At 40.5% G+C, this 17255-nt stretch overlaps 1 protein-coding gene across 1 annotated transcript in view; it reads right to left on the bottom strand.

The window, feature by feature from the left end:
- The window catches only part of COL5A2 (collagen type V alpha 2 chain), a 110756-nt gene extending 95838 nt beyond the window's left edge, over positions 1 to 14918 (bottom strand). The window contains exon 1 of the mRNA XM_065637395.1: positions 14404 to 14918. Coding sequence (XP_065493467.1) covers positions 14404 to 14506 — 103 coding nt within the window. The 5' untranslated portion in view covers positions 14507 to 14918. The remainder of the gene's footprint in view (positions 1 to 14403) is intronic.
- Between the last annotated feature and the right edge of the window lie 2337 nt (positions 14919 to 17255).

Here is a 17255-nt window from a genome sequence, read left to right as displayed (position 1 = left end):
TTGCCTGCCTATAACAAAATGTCCTAAAGCTAGCTCTGCCATTTTAACAGTTAATGCTATCTGCAAACATAGGAGCATCAGCATCCCGGTATTTACATTTCATTGTGAACTGCATTACATTGTATAAACAAATTACTTAGAAAATTCTAAGTCTTGCAGACTTCAAGGAAGAATTTCAGTCTTTCGGGGTCCAGAAAGAAAGACAGAGCACACAGACACACAAGAATAAGATGGAGAGTGAATTTAGCCATTTCATAAATAAATAAAATCCAATTCAGGAAAAAAAAAAAAAAAATCTGATTTCTAGTTTTGTGTGACCAGAAGTATAAGCTGGTAGTTCTAACAATCACTAGGAACCAGTTTTAGTAAAAAGTGTACGTTTTTGTTTAACCAGCCGTAAATCTACGGTTTAAAGTCGCAAGATGAACGACTCCACTAATCCTAACCAGATTCAGTTTTATTTGATTCTGCTGGGGAGCTAATAGGAATCCATTAAAATCATACCTTTTATTCTTCTGTGAGGGTGGAAACAAAAGGACGAACTGGAAAATAGACTTTACACATGGGCTCAAGACAGCCTGTATTTATACTGTAATTCATTATAATAACTGCTGCACAGTGCCTCAGATCTCTCTCCAAGAGGAGAGCCCTTAAGTAACTATTTGATGAAGCTACACACTCCTAGATCTTGAGACTTGCCCAGCTGATTTGAGTATCAGTTGACGGCCAGTAAATCTGGGTAACATACTATCCAACAGCGCATGCTTTCATTTCAACTCGCCATCTATCAGCCAACTGACCAGCTTTGTCTCAAAAGCAGGGATGTATTTTCAGCTATATTTTCAGACTCACGTTTTCCAGAAGTCTAAACATTTAACCTACAGGATAAGCAGGCTTTTTTTTTTTTTGAAAAAAAAAAGGCAGCACAAGGCAGAATGTCTTACTCCTTTTCTCATGAAAACTCTGTTTGCCCAGTAGCCCAAATGAACCAGCTAGGGCTTTGAAATCAGGGCCATTTGATGCAGACATGAAGAAAAGAGGCAGGATCTTGTTCTCTTATGTGGCATTATGAAATTGTGTCATGAATTGCTCAGTTGCAATTCCCATCCCAGTAAAGGCAGGCAAGGAACAATCTCACCAGAAAGTTTCTTCTCATGGCATTGAGTCAACACTCACTGACATTTACAGGCTTGGAGTGAGCCGCAGCTGTGTCCTGTTAGCAAACAGGACTGCAGGAGCCTCCCCTTTCCAGGCGCAGTCACATTCCCTCCTCGTACCATCCCTCCAGCCTCGGGCTCCTGAAGCATTCTTCAGGCAGAGCTACAGATTAAGATGTTACACGCACGAAATGTTAAGTCACTATCCATTTTAGGCATGCTTAATTCTTCCTCAAAGTTAAGTCTTTACTGAACATTTGGTTGCTTCACATAAAATTTACTAGTAGTTCATCAATCACACTAAGCACACGGATCGTCTTTAGAACCCCAAAAGCTATAACGTGCTTGTTCTTCGGCACCAAGATCCTGCAATGACCTTTTCTGCATCAGATTCGAGCACAGAGAAACTCAGACCAAAGCCACTGAGATTCTCCTGTTCCCCCTAAAACCAGAAACCGGGCTGTGTTTGTGGGCTGATGCTGGCTCAGGACTGGAAGCAACCGTCAGTCAAAATCATGTGAATTTGGGCAGAAGGACAGCAAAACTCAGGATAGTTTAATCTGCTGGTTGATTACTAAGAGTTTGCACACCTCTAATGCTCCACTGATAATAGATTTTAAAAGCACTGCTCATATGAAAATAATCTCTATATGCACTTTTTTTCAGTATGATTTATAAAAGACTTCCAAGATAACTACTCTTTTATTGTAAGTATCTCAATTATACATTTTTTTTCTAATTAATTATTACTGCAGATGAATAGGTTCTGATGTTTGTTGCCCTCTTTCAAATGAAAAACTGAAAGTCTTCATTCATAAAGGTAGTTACACAAGCATAACTAGGTACTAGTCATCTCATTACAAGAAATAAGGCTATTCATGTATTTCAACTTAGGTTCTAAAGTACCCTCCTGAATGGGAGATTTAAATCACCAAATATTTACTTTCTGTGTTCATTACATTCAAACACAAACAAAACAAACTGCCTATCTTGTACAGCGCCTCTAAAATAGACAAATTCCATCCTACAGACGTTTCCAAGGAAACCAGGGGAGGCTCAAAGAAACAGAGAACAGCTGGGGGGTGGGGGGGGAGGGAAGACGACAAAAATCCCCAAAGAACTAAGTGCTCCATATCCTCAATTTTAAAACCATGAGAAAGAGATCACTAATAAAAATCAGAGCAGTGCAATTCACACTGGTTGACCCTGGCATTCTTCATATGGGCAAACACACACAGTCTGAAGACACCAAGATTTAACTCTTCTATCCCCATCATCCCACCCTACCTGTAAAAATAATAATAATTAAAAAATCATAAAAAAACCAAATAAACAAACAAAACCCCCAAACACCACAACAACCCACCACCAAGAAGTGTGACCACTTTGATGCAATGTGGTAAAGCTGCAGAATTCTGGTCTGCACACTGACAGAGGTGCGCTTACTGAAACCTTACAGGAAGCAAGAGTGTATGTGATTCACTGTCTAGAGATTTCTTTGCTGAGGAGCCAGATTCCAATTCTGAAACTAGCCAGCTATTCAACATGAAAATCCATGCAATTCAAGAAATATATTATTAGCACGATGACTCAGTACATATATTACGGTAGGACCCTAAGGCTTCATTTGAGATCAACAATGCTTTGTGCTCAGCACTGCACAGATTCAGAAGAAGGTCCTGCACTTTATAGTAACAACATAAAAATCAAAGACTGCCCAAGCTACTCGGGTTTAGATAAAATGTTCTACCACTACAGCAAATGTTTCAAACAGTAATTAAAAACCAAAACAACAACTAAAAGAAAAAAAGAAAATAAAAGGAAAAGAAACAAACAACACCAAGTAAAGGCCAATTTCTCTAACCTCAGTCCTAATTTTTGATGTAGGCTTGCGGCAGTCATTAGTGTAATTCCAAAATTCAGTGCTGTCACAGCAGCCATACTGCCGTGTTGGCTCTTCCTTCCCACATAGCTCCATTTTCCATGTTCTGCTTTGCTTGTTGCCAGGCTTGATGTCTCTTACATCAGGTTGTTCCCTTCCTTTGTTGCCAATGCATGTTCCAGTATTTTCTGACTCTTGCCAAAGAAAGTATTTAAACATCTGGAAGTCATCCTCCATTCCCTTCACCAGCGAGATGTGTCTGCCTTGCAAGGTACTGTCCATGCATTGAAAATGTCTAATGTCTTAAGACATCACACATTTCATATAATTATATAAAATGCACTACATATCTCTAACATACTATATATATTACACTACTCTAAAATTTAACATGCACTAAGTTACAAACACACATGGATTTCATTTAAAAATTTAAGCATGTACACTGGTAGCTTTACAGTCTGAAACATTCCCGATCTGAGGGAATTCTAAACTACAGATATTTACAATAGATATGGTGGATTCAGAATTGTGTTATTTCTCTAGTGCATGAAACTTGAAATTGAAATACATTATTTTTTCACTTAGATTTCCTGGGTGAGAGGAGGGAAGCCTTTAACAGACAAAACAAGATTTCAGATGTAAAGCTGGGAGACTTTTGTATGATCTGCCTGTAATGATGCCATCAAAGTGCTCTGATCCAAATAGTAGGTCTATGAAAATCTTAACTGTGTCTTCAGAAGTTGTTGCCACATGCATTCCCCTTCACTACTCAGACAATTCAAGGGGTTTTTAAAGGCTGTTTTATAAAATATAGGACAGCTAACAAATCAGACTTTGTGTTGTAAGATGCAAAGTAGGCATAATGCAACAACTCTGTCTTGTAAACCCTTTGTCAAAAACATTGTTTTAAGGACTTACAGGCCTAAAGAAACACTGTCAAGGCTGATATATAGCATGTGGAAAGTTTTGCACGAGTTAAAGAAAATACACCTTCAACACTGGAGTTTCTTTAATTGCATCGTGAAGCAAAGAAGCTGATTACCTGTGCATTTAGAAACCAATAGATTTTCAATGCATGCATTAGGGTATGTTGATGCTGTTGTTTGGGGGTTTTTTAATAATAAAAGAAGCCACTCCTTCAACGGAAAGTTAGAGGAAGAGAGATACTACTTTCTCTCTACATCTCTGAAAGAGTGGAAAATGCAAACCATTTCCAGTCCTCTTCCACGGCCTGAAGCCACACAGAGCTGAGGGCTCCTCCAGAGGGATGAGCCCCAACTCACAGCCGAGGCCTCTCTGGAAGTTCCTGCCCCTTCTGCTTCGCTTCATCTTCCTTTCTCAGTGTTTTGGACACACTGAGGATTATTCAGGCTGGTAGATGTGCATGCAGCAAAAACCTCGAATAAAAAAAATATTCAGTCTTCAGAATATTTGTCCTATTCAAGCCTAGGTCCTCTAAATTTCCATTTTACCTCTTTTTTTTTTTTCTTTCCATAAGTTACCACTTGGGCCAACATTGGACTTGACCACTGAAGGATAAACAAAAGCCTCTTGCCCTTTTCTGCCAAATGAATTATGAGAACTATGTTTTTCTTTACCAAGTCCCACTATGTGACAAGGAATAGCATCCTTAGTTTTAGCTCCCTCTGATCAGAGAGCAGAACCCAAACTCTGTCATCATCACTCCAGCCTACACTTTTCCAAGATAATTCTCCTCTTTGTATTTCTTACTCATCTTTTTGCACAGAGGGCAAGCATTTCATTCCTCATTATCATCTGCGAATTTCATTCATATCCTGTTTCTTTCCTGATCTACATTACAGAATACTGTCTGTGAAACCACGAGATTTCATCCACAATAAAGACACATTATTCTTAACCATGTACCTTTATTTAATTTTCCCACCACTCACAACAGCAACATTCAAGCGAATACTAACTTTTAAGATTTCATAGGACTGAACCAAATGTTGTTACATCAACACAGCAAAAAGCCACCAAGCAAAAGCCTTTTAAAATTATTGGTGAGGGAACTCTGCAAAGTCTTCCCCTGTAACAACAGCCATATAAACTATAATTCAACAGTACACACAGTGAATGAGGTTGCAGTTCTCCCTTAGGGAATGTAGAGATGCTACAGTACCATCTGCGAGTCTGACTCCTAAAATACTTCAGAAATACCTGTTCAGATCTCCAAACACCTGAATTCTAACAGATTTTCAAACTTCCTGATGAACAAATGATGAATTTTCCAGAATTATAATAGATTACCTTTCACTGTAGAAACAATACCTGGCAGCTACAGACACCTTCTGCCAGTAACAGCAACAATGCTGTCAGGCAACATTAAGCCAGGACAAGCCCAGAACCACAACCTGCTTTGTTAGCTGGAGCCCTCAGTGCTTAATCTCCATTTTAGTTGATTTAGTTGTTAGGTTTCTACAGGCCTAGTGACAGCTACCACAGAGAATGCTCGCTCTTCGTCTTCTTGTGCAAAGCATCACCACCATCGGGACTAGACGTAAGTGAAGATAAGTGACGCTAAAGTATATTCTCCTTTTCTACTGGAAAGAGGAACTTCAGGATACTTCCAGGAGTCTTAGAGGAGTGAGATGACCCAGCTATTCAATGGTATCTTTCCTCACAAGCAGCTCGTCATTAATGTAAATGAGAAAGTCAAAGAGAGATCATACTTTATCTTTTTTTAAAAAAAAGCATGTTTATTGATTGTATTACTTGTTAACAATAATTCTCATTCAGGTTAACTGAATGTTCATAATTCAGGGTAACTAGATTTCCCCAAAATAGTACTCATGGCCTAAAGATGGCTAAATTGTACTCATGCCTAATAAACCTAATCATATATCCTAGTCTAAAAGTAATTCCTCTTGCTAGAGAGATTTCAATTATTTATCTCAACAACATGCCATGGGATGGTGTTAATCACTGAACATGCGAGGTTTTGTATTTGGAAAACTTAAGGCACTGCAGCTGAGTGAAAACACACACTTTAAGATAGACAGAAAATGAGACAAAAATAATTATTATACGATAGCAATTACTATGGCATTACACTTTCATTAGATCAAAAGATTTGGTAGAACCCTGTAAAGAAAACATTTGTGAAAAGCTGAGTGGAAAACAGGCAGTCAAGCAAGCACAGCTTCTGTTCACTGCTTCTGCTTTAATTTTTTCCTTAAATATTTTTTCCTTGACCTACAGGGATATTTATCAAGATGGGAGACATGAGACCTCAGGCTAGAAAGTGATTAAATACCAATCAAGGTCTTTTACGATCTCTTGGAAGAGAGAGGACTGCTTTAAACAAAGCCCACAGCATAACCTTGGAGGTTACCTGTAGTAAAGCAGCTAGTCAGGGACAGGTGATAGTTCTTCTCAACTAAGGAACAGTTTCTTCCTGGCTTTTAGCTTGTATTTTTGTTACCATTTTAACATGCAGTATTAATATTGGAGCAATTGGGCCAAGACAGACTCATGATGATACCGTATCTCCCTTAATCTCTTCCTGCACTACACTGTGATCGTGGCTTCAATTGTGCCTTTACTTCAGATGGTCAGCTTGCTGAGGGATGCTGGCAAGCATTTGGTGACCAGAGAGTATTTGGAAAAGATATTGTATGGACGTTCTCAGCTGGACATCTACTGCACAGCAGGGAACAGGCCTCAGTGAGACAGTTCACTCTTCTGTTCCTACTCTAAATGAGTTCATGTCCAAAACTCTGCATTCCTGCCAGCAATATCAGAGTTGCTGCTTGTGTTTCTATTCAGCCACATTATCCAAAGAACAAGGGCACAGAGATTCAATTTAATTCTTTAGTCCTCCCATGCTATCATTACATAGCCCAAAGGCTTTAAATGAGAATTAGTGAAGACACAAAACACCGTGGAAGCTTTTCAGTATAAAAACAACTCCATTATATCATTCTCCCAACTGTGCTATTTACACAAAGCTGTAGAAAAATACAAATTCTCCAAAACTCCAATCACGTTTCAGCTGGCAGCAGCATGGCCAAGGAACAACCTTAGTGCAGCTCTCCAAAGACAAGACCTATCTTCAGCAGCTAATAAACATGGAATCCCCAGGGTGTGCGTGAATAGAGGTTCCCTGTGCAGAGAGCATCCCACCCTGGCCCTCTGACAATCGTTCTTAGTCTTCGTGCTTGTATAACACATGACCTTTTCCACAGCAAATGCGGGTGGGATAGTGGAATAATGGAATTGTTCCTCACTACAAGAATAAAAGACAGCACAGCAGGCTATGAAAAATCTATGTTGCTTACTAAGAAAGGATAATTGTCCATTTGGATATTTTAATTACCGCAGCACCGAGGGCTTATCAGCATTCAAATCTTCCTGCACACTATTTTTTTCATAACCATAAATCAACCTATAAAACAAGAATTTGTATGAACAAATTGTTGTGTCACTCCTATAGACATTGTCCTTTAGGGTAGTTCAGCAACAGCAGTAACTCCAAATCAATCAGAATTTAAGTCAGGAAAAGTATCAATCATAAAACATAAGCTGCAACAAAAACTGTGGAGAAAAGATATAATTTGTACACACATAATGTATTGATTACATTAAAGATGTAAACAGTACAGGATGTTACCTCTGAGGTACTGCTCATCCTCAAAGTGTTACGTGACTTATAAGCCATTTTTCTCCAGCTTGAAAGTACCAGATTTCTTAAATATGTGAAGACACTTATACTACTAAAAGAAACATGTTTGCCTAATTCCTTTCTCATTATGCTTTAAATTAATGCCTCAGACATTCCAGTTCAAATTATACCTGACCTTCTGCATGTGACAGTCCCACCAGGGCTTTCAAAGAGGGGTTTAACAAGGTAGGTCTGTAGTGGTTTGAGATTTCAGGCAGCCAGTGCAACTATCTTTGCTTGTGCTCTGAAAGTTCAAACTCCAGGAAGCCTTTGTCAGAAACTAAAATTCCAAGTTAATCTGATTAATTTGTTCATTTTACACTACAGGATACTTTGTTTTGCCCTGTGCATTACATTAAGAATAGGTTCTTTTGTCTATAAAATAAGTTGAAGTACAAGCCCAGTCTCTTGTCCCTGACCCAAGTGAGAATCCTTTGCATTGGCACTTTGATTTATTCTTTCCAAGAAGATTTTTTGAAGAAAAAATTTATATCATGAGGACTTTACACACAAAAATGTGCAGGGTCACAAAGACAAACATGGGTGAAACAATCAGTGTACTTATAAGGATAAATCACATGCCTCCAGCTGGAATTTTGACTATTTTTTATTATTACTTTATTATTTTTTGGCACTGAGTTCGTTGCCTTTCTCTGTATATGGAAAAATACTTGCACACAGGCCATGAACATCTGCTCAGTTTTTCTAAAGGATCATAGTGTTGCATGAAGGTCTGGCTTCAGAGTTTCTGCTTCCACACACGTACACACAAGAATCACCGTCTTTCTTTTCTCGAAAAACACCATAAAGCAAGTAATGTGGTGAGTTAACCAGCTCTAATTCTAACCACCAAAAAAAAAAAAATAAAATAAAATCACATAACTTCTAGTTAACCCAGACAGAAATAGTAAATACTACTTAAATACTAAGTGCTGTTCCTAAGCAGGGTTTCCTAAGAAAAATTATAATAAATTGAAGGGTTTGCTGGACATTTATTTTTTCTGAAAACTACTAAAATTTAACACATTGAAAAAGTCTTATTTTTATGTTAATATGCACTATTGGTAATCAGAACCACTCCTTCAGTGTTTTATATTAACAAATCAACCCGATATAACATTATCATACTGAAACAAATTGCAAAGATGAAAGGACTTCACCAAGAAAGAGAGTGTGAGTGTGCCAAAACATGAATGAGAGCATGAAATGATCATTCAGTTTCTATGGCAATAATCTATATTATCTATGTTTGTAAACATTGTGGCAAAAAAATGCCTGCACTAACAACCACAACATGCAATTGTTCTTCAAGCACAAAGCATTTACTTAAAAAAAAAATAAAAGATAGCTTAACATGACCCTCAATTTTATGTATTCCATAATTCATAAGTTTGAGCAAAAGTTTGCTCAGTCTGAGCAGGAAGAATCTTCTTGAGGGCTCTTGTGGAAATTTCTGTGTAGAATCTCCTTCCCATACTTTTACAGGCAGGGAAGCCAACCACAAATATTCAGAAGTCATGAGTCAGTCCCCAAAGAATTCTGACTTTTTTTTTTTTTTTTAAGAAATAATGGATTCTCATTTTCTGCTTGTTTAGAGCTATACTCACTTCTATTTTCAAGTTCAGTACCTATACAAGCACATGCACACTAACGTGCACACTTTCTCACTAAGAAAGTAGAGGTACACATAGAAGTGAATGAAGCTTGACTAACCTGATCTCCTTCTATGACCAGGTGACCTGCTTAGTGGATGAGGGAAAGGCTGTGGATGTTGTCTACCTGGACTTCAGTAAAGCCTTTGACACCATTTCCCCCAGCATTCTCCTGTAGAAGCTGGCAGCCCATGGCTTGGACAGGTGTACTCTTCACTGAGTGAAAAACCAGCTGGATGGCCAGGCCCAAAGAGTTATGGTGAATGGAGCCAAATCCAGTTGGTAACCAGTCACGAGTGGTGTTCCCCAGGGCTCAGTATTGGGGCCAGTTCTGTTTAATCTCTTTATCAATGATCTGGATGAGGGGATTGAGTGCATCCTCATTAAGGTTGCAGATGACACCAAACTGAGTGAGAGTGTTGATCTGCTGGAGGGTAGGATGACCATACAGAGGGATCCGGACCAGCTGGATCATTCGGTTGAGGCCAATTGTATAAGGTTCAACAAGGCCAAGTGCTGGGTCCTGCACTTGGGTCACAACAACCCCAGGCAGAGCTACAGGCTCAGGGAAGAGTGGCTGGAAAGCTGCCTGGTGGTCAAGGACCTGGGAGTGGTGGTCGACAGCAGCTGAATATGAGCCAGCAGTGTGCCCAGGTGGCCAAAAAGGCCAACAGCATCCTGGCTTGTATCAGGAACAGTGTGGCCGGCAGGGCTGAGGCAGCGATCGTCTCCCTGTAGTCTACCTTGGTGAGGCTGCACCTCAAATCCTGGGTTTGGTTTTGGGCCCCTCACTACAAGAAAGACATTTAGGTGCTGGAGTGAGTTCAGTGAAGGGCAACAAAGCTGGTGAAGGGTCTGGAGCACAAGTCTTATGAGGAGAAGCTGAGGGAGCTTGGGCTGTTCAGCCTTGAGAAAAGGAAGCTGAGGGGAGACCTCCTCACTCTCTATAACTACCTGAAAGGAGGTTGTAGCATGGAGGGTGTTGGTCTCTTGTCCCAAGTAACAAGCGATAGGACAAGAGGAAATGGCCTCAAGTTGCGCCAGGGAAGATTTAGATTAGGTATGAGGAAAAATTTCTTCACGGAAAGGGTTGTCAGGCATTGGAACAGGCTGCCCAGGGCAGTGGTGGAGTCACCATCCCTGGAGAGGTTTAAAATAGATATAGATGAAGTTCTTAGGCACATGGTTTAGAGGTGGACTTGGCAGTCTTAGGTTAACAGTTGGACTCAATTATCTTAAAGGTCTTTTAAATCTAAAGGATTCTACGATTCTAAGTATCATAACATCCTTACTAAAATTGTGAGAATTAACAAGACAGATTTATTTTTTTCCCTTCATATAAATCTCCTTAGGAGCTTTGAGGACACTTTACAAAGATGAAAGACCCATAAAAAGCAAATAAGCATCTGGCACAAATGATCAATATTTCTCTTATCTCCTAATGGATACAGCAGACCTTTCCTTGCCATCATATTCCCCAGCACCTGTCCCAATGCAACATAGTAACCTCTTTCCTCCCTAAAGAGTTTCTAGTATCAGTGAGGGGATAATGGACATATTGAACAGCCCCCATTCAACCAGCTGAGCTGTTTCTGTCTCCACTAAGACCAGTGCATTCTCCTCTCTCCTTTGCATGCTTTCTAGACAAAGTGAAAGACCTTGTGAATTCAAAGGTGGCAAAGAGAATAATGAATTCAAACAGAATGACCATTGTTTGGTTTTGCTTGCTCACAACGTCAAACAAGGCAAATTAGACACTTTTAAATCAATACCAAGGCTCACATTGATCTCAGCTGAAGTAGGACTGACACCTCAAGAGTGGGACAGAGAAGGACAAATTGCCACAAAATTCACATATATGTGTGTGTTTCAGAAACTGATAAGAACCTAAAGGCAAGCATAGGATCGCAGTGACAAATACAGGAGATGGTGGCAATAGACCGTCACTGCCATGCCCACATGGAATTTGCACAAATTCCCTTGAAGGAGGCGATTCCCACAATTTCAGTTCTGATGTGATATTATCAAGAGATTTTTCACTGCAGGTGTTTTGTTAAATGACTTTTTTTGAAGACGGCAATTAAATTTACATTCAGAAGTAGATGGGAAAGGATCCCAGAAGCACACACTGCTTCTGCTAGTAGTTTCCTCTATCCCAAGTCCTAAGGAGAGAGGAAAGATTATACAGTGTGTGGAAATCCCTACACCAAAGCTTCCGAGTATTCCGTGCTTAAACAGCACACATCAATAATTTCGGCCATCTCCTCGACACTTTTTGGCCCTACTGCATTTCTGAACTAGTCTACGCACCTACACAGAAATTAAAACCAGGGTCCCTATCCCTAGGGACATTCCAGGCCAGGCGGGACAAGTACTGTCAGCAATCTGGTCTGGGTGGGGATGTCCCTGCTCACGGCAGGGGTTGGACTAGGTGACCTTTGAAGGTCCCTTCCAACCCAAACTATTCTATGATTCAGTCTTTCCAGGATTTTGCAGTGCTGATTTTATTCTTCAGTAACTTTTAAAATAGCTAGTCTCAAAATGACCGGTTTTGCTATAGTAGGTTTCAAAGTGTCTGTTTTTCATGGCTTTACATGCATTTTAAGTGTGTGTACAATGTAGCACTACCAGCCAAGTGTTCTTGAGCAAAACAGATCAAACTGCAATGGTTCCAAGAGAAAAAAAAATGAATATAGAAACTGGCATGACTTAAAAGCACAGCAATGGAAAATGATAAAAAATTGAATTGTTAAGCAGTATGTTTGGTTTGAAGCAGTATTAAAGTTCTTCCATCAATTTTTAAAACTATTTTACCTGCTTTATGTTATTTGAGATACCTATCAATATCACTCACCCTTATCACGATAAATTCTGTAACATACTTCTGCAAAAGCTATTTCTTTCTTCTACTGTGGTTGAGGTTGACAACCAGTATTTGATGCTTCTCATTTTTTCTAGGATTGGCATGAAAAATGACTGGTAAAACACTGGTTTACATACTTTCTGAAAGTCTGACAGTTTTTCCTAATCTAAGCTTCCTCAAGTGAATTCTTTGCTTTGCCAGATATCTCCAATATTTGTTTACCGTAGCACTTACATTTAAGTGACACATTTGACCAACCGAATCGGGAGAAGTGAAGCAGCTGTATAGACAGTCACCTGCAGTTCAATACAATGTACCGTTAGACCTCTGCACAAATACTAAAACCAAGACAAACCAAGAGTAAAAAACCTGCCCATTCTGTAGCATTTGTGGGTTTCAATGAGGAACCAAATAAAAACTGACACCCCTTGTTTATTCAATTAAACCAGACCAATGTCTCCTTTCTTCCTCACTGTGCACCATCCCTCAAAACACACTAAAATAGCATAGAGGTTTGTGTTTCGTTGTTTGTGGGTTTTTTATTGTTATTGTGTAATTGTTGTTTTTTCCTCCCTAATATAAAGAACATTGGAGAAGGAGCTTCCTCATATGCATGGTAGACAAAAGCTATTACATTCTCAAGCAGAAAGATGAATAAGTGAAGTGCAAACAGATGTCACTAATTCATTACAATGTATTTCGCTCTCTGACTTACCATGGACCTCTGGGTTTCCTCAGCCATCAGCATATGGGAAGTACATCCCAGAAGGTGTTGCTGTATTACTGGCTCATCTCATAGTTTCCACAATAGCAACAAACTGGTAAATGACACGTAATAACTCCACAGACATATCGCATAAAATTTTGCCCAGCAAAAAAGCCATTGTTTATGGTAAACGGCTACCAAAAATTGAAGTCAATATTTTCACAAGTGTTTTCTTTGGTATTATATGTAACTGAAAAATACATAATACACATCTCCCTTTATAACAGGTATATGAATTATATTTCCAAGACTATACAAAGTGCCCCCTCTACGGGACTCCTCACACAGCTGTGCGTAGTCCAGACAGGCTCATTTTGCTTCATAGAACAAAAGTTTCAGAATTATTGCACTGTTTTATTCATCAGGCTTTGACTCCTCCTCACTCGTGCAAGGCAGCGTATTACCAGAGAAGTTCGGTTACAAGAAAAATTCCACTCTTGAAAGTATGTGATAAAATAATTGCAAACTGTCCCTTTGCTGCGAATTATTTGGAAAAGAAGCCAGTGTTACACATGAGAAGCCTCGGAAGTATGTTCAGGAGTACAATAGCTACAGACGGTCCCACAATCAGCCTTCTCACATTTCAGGAAACCAACATACAGCACGACATCCATCCAGACTGATGAAAGACTAGAGTCACCACGCATTCTCCTGACCATCAGTATCTCTCTCCCGGGCATTGAAATGATATTAAATAAAAACGGAATATAAAGCAGCCTAAGAGAGTTCAGGTTACACGGGTCAGGTACGCAGCTTGCCAGCGCTCCTGCCTTCACAGGGCTCGCTACAAAGCGCCGCTGCCCCGCTCAGCAAGCCCCGGGGCGGAGGGAAGGCTGGGTGCCACCGCAGCCCGCCCCGGGGATCCCATAACCCTCCTGCAAGAGCCGGAGGGAAGGAGATTCAGAGGGAAAGAAAGGGAGGAGGAAAGAAAGAAAAAAAAAAAAAGAAAAGAAAAAAAAAAAAGGAGAAAACCCAGGTTTCTGTATGTCTCTAAAACAAAGAACGCGAGAAAGCAGATGTAGCTCAGCGCAAACGCCTCCGCCCTGCGAGGCTGATGTGTTTACTTGTCCCAGCTCGGCTGGCCCGGCCGCTCGCTTTTGTTGCGAACTCCCCCGCCGGAGCCGGCCGAGGGCTCCGCGCAGCGCCCGCCCGTTCCTCCCGCTCCGCAGCGACCACCGCAACTCCCCGGCTGCTAACGTCTCCCTCGGTCTCCCGATCGCAAGCCCCCAGCACAAACCTCACCGCTGCCTTCGCAGTACATAAAAAGCAAAAAGTCTCGTTACTCTTGTACCCCAGAGGTTTTCCACACCACTTATTACCCAAATCACACAATAAGCACACTGCGTAGAAAGACGGGGGGATGATAATATATTTCGAGGGAGAGAAAGAAACTCACCACCATCATATTCTTCCTCTTCTTGCGCTTTTATGGTTACAAATCGCCCTAATAAAGCAGCAAGGATGAAGAAAGTTCTCGTTTGTACCCAGATTGCCATCATGCCTAGATATTAGACATGTATCCTCCTGGGCAGCAAAAAGTACAGAGATGCAAGGTTATTTTAGCACCATGAAGCCAGCTGGGGAGTCTTGCTGCCTTTCGGCATCAGTTCCAGGACAAAGTCTGCGAGCCCTTTCTTTCAGCACTAGCTCCAGCGCAGTCTGCAAACACTCCTTCCCGGGGATGCAGCTTTAAATAGGAAGAATGCTGCCTCCACTTCTCTTCCTGCCCCTTTTCAGCTCGTTCAGGCTCCTCACCATCCACTCCCTGCCAAGCAACAGTCTGATTGATGGTAAATAACCGAATCAGAGCTGGCTTCACTCTTCCTTGAACTTTTCACAAGACACTTGCAGGATATTTTCCTGCTGCTGTGCAGTGCGTGTGCTGTGTCAGGACCATTTGTTAAGAAAGCAAAGCACAGTTCCGTAAGAAGTTGTCAGGGAAAGAAAGCTCTGCTTTTCACACACCCAGCCCACACTTCCTGAGAACAGAGGGTATAGCCCAATTTGGAGCCAATTCCCTTATTAGGAACTTGATCCCTTCCAGCCTGCAAGAGGAGGAGGATTTCCTCCTCTCCCTCAGGAACTGCTCCAGCCTAGCTGGAGCAGCATTATCAAACACCATTCCAGTCCCTGGAGAGAAGCCACAGAGCTCTCCATGCAGCTTGTTTCAGGAACCTGTAAAATAACCGCCTTTTCCCCCAAAGGGGCTCTGGATAATCTTTCCTCAAATGCTTAGTGTGTTCTATATTTACTGTCCTACCAGTTGGGAAGACTTGCAAATCTCTATAAGACGTTCTATACTTCTAACACCAGAATGACAATCCAAACTATCCTATTACCTGCTTTTCTCTGACGCTCTCCACCCCTGTTCCTGACAACTGGAAACCTGCCTAAGCCCCAGCCTAGTATTTAGCCCTTAACAATGCGCTTTAATTAGCCCTAGCGTGGGCACTCAGTAAATCTTTCTTTTGGGGATCACTTGCAACTGGGAGTAGAACGCCAGATTTTTTTCTTCCCACAGCATTTATGGCCTGCAGGGTTCCACAACTAATCCCCTAATTTGCTAAGAAATGGGGTCATGTATACCTGCTGGGGGGAAATGTCGATCCATCTCTTGGATGGCTTTCTATTATCAGCCTCTTCAGCTTGAGAACAATCCCATTTGAAGTGGATGTAGTGAGAAATAAATCTCTTTGCCTGGGTTCCTGCAAGTTGACAACACTCTGGTTATCACAGCACGAGTTAGCACTTCTCAGTGACAGAATCATAGAATCGTTTGGTTGGAAAAGACCTTTAAGATCATAGAGTCCAACCTAAAGCCTGTGAAGTTTTCTTCCATCTCTTCAAAAGAGCAGCATGCCCAGAAGGGGAAAGGTAACCCAGAAAATGGTATAGCGCTGCAATGCTACATCTTACCTACTCTAGTAGCAAAACCAGAGTTTAACATAAAGATATGCTGACAGAGAACAAAATCAAAATTCCCTGCTCTCTTGCACCAAGCAGTCTTGACACAGCAGTCTTAAACCCACACAGGATTTCACTGCAGGAGCATAATATCCCACAGTTCCTGTTGCTCAAGAGTGATAGCTATGAGAAAGAATAGAAATCCTGAAACTGTGAAAGCCACTGCAATTCTATTTTGAAAAGCCGTCATGATCATTGGTACGTATCACTTGAGAAACAAAAGTTCACATTTGTTAACCTACCCAGTCATAGGTGAAATTCTATTTTGACAGATTCATGAGTATTTGCACTGGTTTGCTAGTCTCGAAAGTCATATATAGTATTTTAGATGTCATACTTCAGCAGAAACCTAGGAAATGTCCCTTGGAAAGCTGATTTTATAATACATGATGCTGGTTAGAAACAAAGTGCTTTAGATGATATATCTAGTTTAGAACCAGATCTGACCTTTGCCATTTGCACTGTTCTATATGCACATTAGTTATGACAGATCAGCAAACAAGCAAGCTTACAGCCATAACCCAGCTCGACCATCATCACATGAAATTACACAATGCAAAAATCACTGAATAGGTTAGAAAAGGAAAATAATGCATTTTAAAAGCCACACTAAACAAGGTTTCCTACTGTTGGAGGTAAGCCGACACAGTATTAATTACAGAAATATAAATAATTTAAGAGCAGAAAGCATGAAAATATGGCCAGTGTTTTGAAAAGTCTCCTGTGCTTGTTGATGGAAAACCATTACAACAGACATGTAGGTGTTTCTGAACTATATGCTACTAACTGGAGGGGATTTATGGGAAATTTCTTACAATAAGGCTGAAAAGTGCTCAGACAACTCACAGCTGAAAGTTTTCCATGCAGCCCAAGGAAAGCTACAATGAAACCACAGGGAATTCAGACTCCACCACAGAATCGCAGCAACGGCTACACACTGGTAAAACTTGCCTTTATAGTTGCTAACTTTGTCCTCAAAATTAGATAACAAGTTCTCATACTTATTTCCTCAAGTCTTAGGTCTGCAACAGGTTGGTAAATCCCTAGTGTATTCACAGCAAGAATGGACCTCACCATCATTATGTTTTATAGCCTCCGAGAAAAACACCACAACAAGAACAGCATAGAAATATGGTGACATTTTTCCCCCCTCATAGTTCATTAAGGGAAGAAAAAAAAAAAAAGAAAGAAAAATCAGAAGGACCTCTTTTACCATTTTCAATGGAACCTTTTTCTAAGGAGTCAGAAATTTTCAAAGGTACCTTCTGCCATTTTAAGTCTAGT

This window comes from Caloenas nicobarica, chromosome 6 (assembly GCF_036013445.1).
Source record: "Caloenas nicobarica isolate bCalNic1 chromosome 6, bCalNic1.hap1, whole genome shotgun sequence".
NCBI lineage: Eukaryota > Metazoa > Chordata > Aves > Columbiformes > Columbidae > Caloenas > Caloenas nicobarica.
This window is presented reverse-complemented; position numbering and strand designations above follow the sequence as displayed.